General features: G+C 39.4%; 1 protein-coding gene across 1 annotated transcript in view; it reads right to left on the minus strand.

Moving 5' to 3' along the window:
• Positions 1 to 702: 702 nt before the first annotated feature.
• The window catches only part of LOC104855253, a 50,178-nt gene continuing 40,093 nt past the window's right edge, over positions 703 to 10,787 (minus strand). The window contains exons 2-4 of the mRNA XM_010614068.1: positions 3,300 to 3,809; positions 1,937 to 2,165; positions 703 to 866 (exon numbers count right to left, since the gene is read on the minus strand). Of these exons, the coding sequence (XP_010612370.1) occupies positions 1,963 to 2,165; positions 3,300 to 3,809 (713 nt within the window). The 3' untranslated portion in view covers positions 703 to 866; positions 1,937 to 1,962. The remainder of the gene's footprint in view (positions 867 to 1,936; positions 2,166 to 3,299; positions 3,810 to 10,787) is intronic.

The raw sequence follows: 10,787 nt of genomic DNA on the forward strand, positions 1-10,787 counted from the left end.
GCCAGGGTCCTGATATCCCCTTCAAGGGCACATTCTCAATGACCTAATATCCCTTCACAAGGCCTCACTTTCTAAAGATTTCACCACCGCCCAGTACACTCAGGTTAGGGATGAGGCCTTCAATACATGGACCTTTAGAGAACTTTCAGGGCCTACAACCTAACACCTAAAAAGTCAGTGAAGTAGGACTGGTACGGCTCTACGTGAAGTTCAGTGTCTCCCTCCATTGTGCTAAAGAAGTGCTTTTCTAAGTTTTTTGTGTACAGAAGCACACAGAGAACTTGTAAAACCCTGAATGCTTGTCTGCCTTAAGAATCTGATTCTGCACGTCTGACATGGAGACTGAGAAATTATTCCAAACAAGTTTTGGCTTCTGTTAATGCTACTGATCCACAGTGGCATATTGGTAACATTTGGTCTCCTGACAAACTAGGTCATTCATAGACTTTAAATAAAATTAAGTAGGTTCTAGACTCCATCTCTTTCATTACACAAGCTGTTTACAACTTTATATTTTAAATTATTTTGGATAATAAAATAATTTAAACATGTTGGTCAAACACAGGAAGGAAACGTACTTTGAGCCCAAACAGAAGTTAGAGATACAAAGATAGCTTTGTGTCAGTGTTATTAACATACAAAATTCTGCAGGTTATGCATTTCAAACCAGATTTTATTTTTATATGAACAAAGGCACTCAAATATTTCTTTAAGAAGACAATGTAACTTCAGATGTCAGGTGAAGTCACTTCTATGTTATTAACTTTGAAACAAAACCAGGTTCCCGGGATACTGAAAAGTACACAACTCATGAGATACAAATTCACTTTTTCCTCTTTCCATCCATTTCTTTCTATGCTTTCCAACTGTAGGATGAAATAACAGACAATTAATATTTGTACACCATTAACACATACTAATGATTTTTAAAATCTGAGCCAATCCTATGAACATCTGCATCTCAGTAAGGTCAAACAACAACAACAAAAAACTTTTCTTCTTATAACACAGAATCTTTGATGACAGAGTGTTCAGTAATTTAATGGCTTTAATAATGCAATCAAGGGGCCAGGGATTTTGCTCAGTGGTTCCGCCACCTACCTCACAAGCACAAGGACCCAGGTACCAAAAGCAAAACAAACAAAAAATGTACTCAAAGCAATCTTGCTGCTTTTTTGATGACCACTATAAATGCCTGGTTGCTTTTCTTTGAGAAACTACCCTGTGATTTAAATGATTTTTTCTGGTTGTGCTTGTTTTATTTACATAAACTATAGATATTTCCTCAAACTCCCAGGTCTTTCGTTTTTGTATATGCAAAATGAGAATGAAGTTATTAGATGTCCACAGATTTTAAAAATTCAGAAAGAAATAAGTACAGGTGTACAGATTAACTTCTAATTTAGTAATAAACAATAATCTTACTGTTCTTTTGTTTGAATGTTCTATGAAATGTAAAATGAATGAACATTTCTGGATTGGTCATGAAGTGTCTAACTTGAGCTCCCTAATGCTTTCCTACTCTGTCAACAGTCAGCCTTCTCAAAGGCATTGTTTTTAAAAGAGACTATGTTTGTGTGGTCATGTGATGAAGACCCACTTAGTATACGGCCCACCGGCTTTAGCTGCTGCTTCTGGGGATCTTTCTCCTTTGTTCTGCACTATAAAAACTGTTAAATGTCCTGTTTGTAGTAATTTTACAGCTACAAAATAAAGGCCTTTAGGCAAAGATACTTTAGAATGAAGTACAAGTCAGAATATGTTGGTTGCCTTCTCTTTATCTAATACACAAGTACACTGTTAACATAATAACTTTGAAAAGGGAATTTTAGCAATGTGTTATTTATTCCACAGAAAAAAATTGAAAAAATAAAGTTATCAGTACCAGCAGTATGTGAGGAAAGGTTAGCAAATACTAAAGGATATAAACCAGTACCTGGATTCCTAAGAGATGTTGACGTGTTACTTTTGGTATCCTTCAGGTTCTTCATTTTTGTTCTCTTTTTCTTCTTCCTCCTTGCATTCACCTTGTATCTCTTCATCAAAAGATTGATAGTAATGAAACAATGCTTGTTTAGCAAGTAATGACAGAGATTTGGGGGCCATGATGTCATGGGAGGAAGATTTCAATTTAAACACAGTTTCAGCATCCTGTAACTTACGTTCTGAAAAAATAGTAAAGTAGAATCATGTAAGAACAAAATAACAAAGAATATTGGGTCTCATTCCTACTGGTTAATACAATACTTCCATCCATGGTGCTCACATTTCTTCTGCTCAACAGTTATGGTGACATTTCCCATCTTTCTCATAGCCCGTGTTGCTGATTATTTCTGAGTCATGGGACAAAAAGGGATCAGAATCATCTGAATCTGATCCCATATGCTAGGATTTTTTTTTGTCAGAACTTCCTTGAAAAAAGAATTTGACTTAAAGACAATCTATGATACAGTTCATTTGCTGCTCAAGCCCTGAAAATGTAAGTTTTGCACTTTTCAAGTAATCTAGTACTGGTACAACATTTTCTTGATCCAACCTACCAATAATTTTTTTAAGTTTTTAAAGCTGTCAACCAAAAGTGAGGAATGCAACTGTTTACCTTTTGCCCTGAGCTTCTCCTTTCATTTCCTCTAAAGCAGCTTCCTGAACATTTGCTAAACATTAATTCACCTTCTGTCTGTTCCTACAGTACACTGAATACCTTCCATCTTTCATCAAACACAAAGTTATAGAAGGTAACGTTCTTTGTCTCATGATTGTAAGGTCTCTAGAGACCTTGGCTTTTGGAGGGCACAGTGGGCCATAAGATTTTTGACAACACTGACTTTCTACTTAAAATTAGTCAAACTCTGGGCTTGGCCTTGCAAGGGAGCCAGCTGCAGCCAATAAGGCCACAAGGGTGAAAGTTCTGCTACAACTCCCAGCCTTGACCCATGTGTTAGATACCCAGCCTCCCTGGACATGAGCTATCCAGCTGGCACCTCATCCCCTTGGGCCATGGCTTCCACTGTCATTTCCTCTGCCTTCCGGGACGCTGCCCGAGCCACGGGTCCCTCTGCCTCCCACAACAGGGCTCCTCTGCTGGGTATTTATCGTCCCAGTTCTCGGCTCCCACTGCCGGGTCTTCCTGCACCCTGTGCACAGGTTCCTCTCCCAGAACTTGAGGTTCCCCCCGGGGTGGTGCCTTACTACCGCCGCCATTTTAGGATAGGGTCATTTTAATCGACACTGGACGATACAAGGGACTGGGCTAGATCACAGAAGGGCGACCACAAACCCCAGGAATAACTCACGGGTACCTGCTGCTTCTCCCCGCTCCTCACGGTCTTCTTCCTCGCCTTCCTTTTCCTCTTCATCCTTCGCATTTACCAGTTGTTCATCCTGGTCCCAGTCGAAGGTGGGTTGGGGCACCTCTTGCTCATTCGCCTTTTCCTCAAAGTTTCGGACAATCGTACGAAAAGCTAGAAGTACCATTGCTCCCATCATCACAACCAACCATTCCACGGGCACCATGTCATCAAGGAGGGGCTTCGGGTCCGGGCTTGCTTCTTCATCAGCTTGGCTCTGTCCTCCTGGAGCCGGGTCTTGCTCACCGGTAGCAGACATGGCTGAAGCAACGCGCAGTGAGGCCCTCAACAGCAGCAGAGACCGCGCAGTCGTTACCTCGTTACCGACGCTGGCGAAAATGGCGCCACCGCCGCCGCCGCCTGCTGTCCTGACGTTGGTTGCAGCGGGGCCTGCTGGGAACGTTGGGGTCACAGAAGCTACTGGAAGCGAGGACTGCTTGGAGCATTGAGAGCAGAGGTTGCCTAGGAAACAAATGACTGAGAGAGCACAAGCGGAAAACTGGCTACAGCAAGGACAAATCCACGACTGTGCCCTGAGCCCGTTGATAGAGAAAGGCAGGATTGGTTTGGATGTGCGGGTGGTGGATGAGGTGACAAATATTCAGATGAGCTGTTGATGGACAAGGTGGAAATGTTTGGATATGCTGATGATGAGAAAGGAGCCTGGAAGGGTCAATAAAGGGTAAGCTCCCCTCCCCGCTTCCTGAATCGCTTTGAGTTCATTTGCTAGATAGTGAATTTTAATAGGTAAGCCCTGTGTCCGGTGAATGAGCAAGATCCTGTTTCCCTTAAGGAGTTGGGTCCCTGGGCTACCCTAAAAGCTTACACAGCCCTGTTCTTTTCATGTTGACATTGCTGGCAAAAACTGATGTTTTGTCTTCCAATAGGCTGGTGCCCTAGCAAATACGAAACGTGATTTATTTCGCAGGGTCCAACTGAAGACACTTTCTACCAGTCTGTTCACAGTCATTTGTTCAAAGAGCATATAAATTAATATCAGCAATGTGTAGAACAGAATCTGAGAGAGACAAAGGGAGAATTTAGACACTATAACATAATTAAATCCACTTTAAAAAACATGTTAAAAATGGATGTTGTCAGAATGGAGAGTTGAGATGTTAAAAACAGTACCTGGAAGGTGTTTAATGAGTGCTGTATAATTCACTTCCAGCCTAAGAAAAGTTAAAGGAGGGAAAGGTATTACTTTTAGTGGTCCAGGCCTAAATATCACAAATAGTAAAAGAGAATACTTCCTGGAATGACTTTTCAGTCAGCAATCCAAAATTCTTTGTTGTATTCACTTCCACTTAGCAAAGCTTTTGGGTTTAAATAATTCTTACAAATGTGAAGAAATTAAAAGCTATTTTATACTTACTGTATCATTATTACTGTGCATAGAAACCCCAAGAGAATACTGACAGTGTAAATCATATTTTCCCTATCTACATTATATAAAAGTTCTGTTTGTCTTATTGATAAGCAAACTCCTTTCTTTGACTGCTGTTCCACTCCTTTGAGGAACTGGAGTGGCCAAGTGGAAGTTGTAGGTTCACATTTGGTAGAACACTACCTGTGTTGTCTTCTGAAAAGTCATTCTTGGGGCCCAGAATATCTAATCTAGTTCAGTAGAAAAGTTCAGGGACATGAAGTATTCATTTTACAAGTGTGCTGCAGAGAATGGTGGTGAAAGGAGCTATTGTAGACACTCTCCAAATGAAGGATAGGCCCTATTCCATCTATAATTTCTTTCAGATTTCCATACTGTTGACATACACATACTAAGAAAGATGATTTAATTACATAATTATGCCTTCAGAGAAGAAAAGGGTTGGTTCTGAAATTTGGGATGTGAAAAAAGGCTTGACAGAGTACAGAAAGAAAAGTGGCTTTGGCTTTTTGTTCTAGGGAGGGAGTAGAGCTATGATGATTATTCTGATAGCACAAGATAGGCTTTGAACTTTCCACTGGTGCTTAAAATAAATTACCTGAGATTTCTTGGCAGCTTTCCCAGATATGAGGTGGAGGGGAAGAGGGCGCACTGAGGTTTAAAAAGCATTCATCAAGACAGTGTCAAACAATGGATTCAGAATCCTTTCTGTACCTGCCAATTTGATTTTTCCTTCTTTATTCCAGATTTGTGTACTCTAGATTTGGGGAATATAAAATCAAATACCAGTTTTTTGGTCCAGTGCACATACTAGATATCGGAGGAAAGTGTCACAACTCTAGATTTTGTTCCTGAACCGATTCATTAATTGAGCCATTCCATCTGGCTGATAGAATGAAGTTCAAAACAAAGCTATAATTGTCCCCAGAGACTCTTGTGATACAAACTTGGTCCGCAGCTTCGCACTTTCGGGAGATGGTGGAAACTTGAAGAGGTAGTTCTGGTGGGAGGTTTTCAGGTTCTTGGAGACATGCCCTTGAAGGAGATTTTGGGACCTGATCTCTCACTTTCTTAATGTGAGTAGAGCAATTTTGCTGCATCAGGAGTTTACACCATAATGTTCTGCCATAGTCCCAAGGTGAGAGGGTCAACCAATTGCAGACAAAATCCTCTAAACTTGAGCCAAAATAAATCTTTTTTACTTTATAAGTTTATTATATCTATTTTTTTATGATAACTGAAAACTAACACAGAAAACTGCTACAAAGGTTGGAGTCTTTGCCATTACTGTATACATATGTGATGAGGTGGAAGATTCTTTGGAATTGGTTTATGGGAAAAACTTGGAGAATTTTGGAGTAATTAAAAAAGCCTAGAATTCTATAAATGTTGCTTAATGTGAGATTTGATTGGGGGGGGGATTCAGAAGTCCAGAATACTGACAGAAAAGTAAATAAATAAGGTGATACTGAGGTTTCAGGTGGAAATGAGGATTTTTGGAAATTGGTCTAAAGGCCATCATTGATACACTGTGTTAAAGGATTAGTCTACATGGTGTCCATGCCCTGAGATTTTCTGAGAGGTAAAGCTTAAAGTTGATGGGTTAGTTTTCTTGGCGAAGGAGATTTCAAGGTAGCAAAGAATTCTGCTAGTGACATGGGTATTACTGGATGCTTTTAGCCAATTTTACAATAAGAATCAGGAATTAAAAGAAGCAGTGCAGAAATATTTGAAAAATTGAGTTTGACCAGAAAAGGACCATGTGTAAAGAAAGGAATGGCCACAGAGGGACTTTTGCATCAGGACAATAGGAAAGACACCTTGAGAGTATCTTAGGAATCTGCAAGGCCATACCCATATCAACATAAGCTCTGAAGTGTAAATAAAAATACAAAATTATTTTCAAAGACTTTCCAGGGCATAATCTTTTGAGACAGAGTCCTAAATTGCCCTATATGTCCAAAAGTGCCTACTAGATATTTGCTTGCTGGTGTTCAGTCAATATGGCACTAAGAGGCCAATGCAGCTGTGATTCAAGCATTCTCAGGTACATCTCACACTATCAGAAGACTATGGTATCATCTATGCAGTGCTAGTTTTGGAGGCATGTATAATGCAAAAGGTATGGGGTTGTGGAATTCTCCACTAACCTTTCAAAGAAAGCCTGAGAAGCCAGACATTGTGTCACAAGGTCAGAAGCTCAGCAAGTGGTCCCTAACAGGGTTATGCATGCAGCTATGAAAGTGAAGCCAGAGCTATACTGGGCAACCAATAAGGTAGAAATGCAAGAAACATAGAATGTCACCTAAGAAAGCCACTGATAGTGAGCAAACCCATCCCTAGGGAGAAGCCTTGTGGGCTGCAACCAGCAGTGCAATAGAGGCAGGGCTGCCCAAGCCCTTTGGAATAACATCGTGACACCACTTGTCCCAGATGCCAGACATAGAGCTTTAGAATTTAATGTTTGCCCTCCTGGGTTTTCATCTTCTTTGATCCAGTTCCTTTCTATTATTCTATTCCTTGCTTTTGGAATGTTTATTCTATGTCTGTACCACCATTGCATCACTGAATTGTAAGACCAGATTTTCATTTTTACAGAGTTTCATATTTAAGTTAGCTTTGAGTCTCAGAGGAGACTCTGTGCAATACTGAAACAATTAAGATCTTGGAACTGTGTATATAGAATTAATATATTTTGTATTGTGAGATGGACTTGAATCTTTTCAGGCCAGGGACAGAATGCTGTAGCAACCATAATGCATTGTTAATGTTCCTCTGAGGACCATGTGTTGACTTGTTCTCTGGTTAGGCACTGTTGGAAGATGGTGGAATCTTTAAGATGTTGGAGCCTAGTGGGAGATTTAAGACCACTGGAGACATACCCTTGAAGGGGATATTGGAACACCAGCCCCTTTCTTTTCTCTCTTTTGCTTCCCAACCCTAAGGTAAGTGGGTTTTCCCTTCCAAATTCTTTCACTATGATGTACTCCCACAGGCCCAAAGCAGTGAGACCAACCAGTTATGTACTGAAACTTTTATAATTATCAGCCACAACAAAATATTTATCTTCATCAGTTAATTATCTCACATAGAAGGATGTCTTTTATATATTAGTAGTTGCCTTCATGAATTTGGACAGCTAAGCTATTAGCTATTACCAGGGAAAATACAACATACATTTTCCCTAGAAGTATTCCTTAGAATGGCAGCATTCAAATTAAGCTATTGTGCTGGCTGGCCTTCACTATTGGTCTTCAGTGTTGAAATTAGGGATTATTGATTGCTGATGCCCAGTGATATCATTCATTTTTATTTTGGCTGACCCATCAGTAGCCCAAGGCCAAACAACTTTGGAGACTTCTTGCAAGCATGCTCCCCAGATAGTTAAAAGACTTCCTTTCTGAGTAAGCAAGAGTAGTCCCCAGGTCCTATAGGTTTGCCAATTTTTGTATAAGGTGGACACATTTTTGGTACCAGATTTGCTTCTCTCTCACTATTTCAATTTCATAATATAAAATGACTGGTGTCCCCCTCCAACTTTCCTGCTAGCATCTCAGGGAAACAAATATAAGGTAAGGATTTCTTGATGAAATGTTACCTGGCAGTACTGAATAAGAGTCTCATTCTCCACAGCAGCCCATTAGTACGCCAGTAGCTGTTTACCAATTGGAGTGTTACAAATGGCTGGATCGGGGAGGCAGTGAGTCCAGAATATCAAGGGATGCTTACAGGTGGATGTTTTTTGTCTTTGATTAAAGGATTAAATCAGTTCAGTCATCAGTAGCAAATATCTATAATTCCAAGGGACTCCTGGGGTTTTACAGGCCCACTGTTGTTTCCCAACTCTCCTTCAACAACTTAAATTTGCTGGATTTTCTGCTGAAAACGTATATAGGGTATAACAAAATGCCTAGATGAGGCACACACTGATTCCAATATCCAAACAGTCAGATTAAGCATGGGGCTTCTTTTTAGAAAGTAGTGATCCACATACTGAGTAAGTAACTCCCTCTGCTATATTGGAGATTGAATTTTGAATCTCAGATTATATAACTCTCAAGAATTTGTCCTGAATAATTTGTTTTGAGTGGCTGGTCTTTATACCTCATAAGGATTAGTAAGGGACTTTGCTTTCATATGAGTCAGCAAACAGCCAATGCCACCTGTTCTTTATTAAGGCCTAACAGCATGATATCATCAAAGTATCAAAAACAAGTTATGCAAGAAGGAAGAAGGATTTGTTTCGTATATCTCTGTATGCATAGGAGATAAACAGCAGCAAAATCCAAGTTCACCATAAGCAACTTAATAATCACAAATTTAAGTCTAGATCTTAGCTGAATCAGTTGGCAGTAACCCACCTTAATGCCCACCTGCCATTGGCCTTTTTTCACTGGACCTTCAAAGAATTTGTTTTCAAATGTACATGTTATCAGTACTCCTACTGCCTTTAAGTTCTTCATCAAGATCTTTATTGCATTTTCTCTTCCTTTAATTCAATATCATTTCCATAGTGTAGAATATGGGAGAGAATTGGAAGTCTAGTTCTTGATTTTAGTAAGATCTTCCCACTTTCTCTACCCTACAAGAAACTTTTCACAATTGAGAGAATTTACTCTTGGAATTTGTGAGTGCTCACAGCCTATGCATATAAGATAGCAAAAACAATTATATATCAAGCACAAAGTTTAACAGCAGTGAAGCATAATAGGATTCCAAATGACTGCACCCAGATGGTTAATAGTTATTCCCTTTGTTATTTTACTATACTTCCAAATTTCATCCATATCAGCAGTGACCCTTGTCTCTCAAAAGAACATCTGGACATTTTTTTTTGAGTATTGGCATTAGACAAATCAAAATAGGTTTCCTCTCTGATGTTTATTTTTGCTTTACTATATACTTATATTATAAAAGTATAAGGCCTCTGGGCCTCACTAGAAACAGAGCTTCTTTTACACCACTCCCAAGTCCCCTTCTGCAAATCAGGATACAGGAGCTTAGAGTCAGACAGTGGAAATTCTGAGGGAGGACTTTGTCATTTGATAGCCAGTTGGTCTCTTCCCTTCCTCCTATAAAAAGAAGTTTATCTCCATGGAGTAATCTGACTCTATGTAGACATTTTCTGTTTCAACTGGATAGGCAATTGCCTGTTTGTGCACCTTGTCCCTAACCCATGCAGCTCATGTCTGGACCAAACTGTTTTAGCACTTAATACATTAATCTATTCTTTGTGAAAACTGTTCTACAGCCAATTCCATATTTACTAATGACTACATTACTTTATAAGAAATTTATTCTTGACAGGGGTTTGGCTCAGTGGTACTGCACCTGCCTTGCAAGTGTAAGGTCCTGAGTTTAATCCCCAGTACCTTAAAAAATTGTATTCTTATCCACATCCTTTGTTTTATCTATTATTTCAGAAAACTTTCTTGCTTTGATATAGTTGGATTTGGAAATCTTGATTGCCTTTACATTATGTACTTTTTTGATCTGAAGTCATCATAGCCACCTATTTACTTTCACTTTATGGAAGCAGATTCTAAGTATTTATAGGTTCATTGTCAGTGTTGTTATTCTGTCCATGGTACTGTCAGTTCAGAGCAGCTATAGTTACTATATTTAAAACAACTTTCCTTGTATTCACCCCAAATTTGTCATAATGTCATTCAAATAAAAAAGTCAAAGCATCAAGCCAGGTTTGAAACATGATATTCTCCTGCCTGAGTAGCCTTCATGAATCATGGGGCCATGTGTGAGAGGGCCTACTTGCTACTATTTTTCTTGAAAAATATAAGTTTTCATTTTAAGTCCAGGTGCACCAACTGAATCTTGAAACAGTTTCTCAATCTTGACAAAAGAAATCTCAGGTTTCCTTCTTTTGCCGCTTGAGATGAATCTTACTACTCTCTTTGGGGTTATAGTGCAGCTCTACAAAATGGTTGTCGTTGTGGTGTCCTTCTCTCCTTCCTTTTCTTCCCATGCACGATTCTAATGATTGAACCCGGGATGTTCTTACTGTGCTACACCGTGAGCATTTTTTTTTTTTTTGT

Source organism: Fukomys damarensis, unplaced genomic scaffold (genome assembly GCF_012274545.1).
Source record: "Fukomys damarensis isolate Sample0158 unplaced genomic scaffold, DMR_v1.0_HiC HiC_scaffold_39, whole genome shotgun sequence".
Lineage (NCBI taxonomy): Eukaryota > Metazoa > Chordata > Mammalia > Rodentia > Bathyergidae > Fukomys > Fukomys damarensis.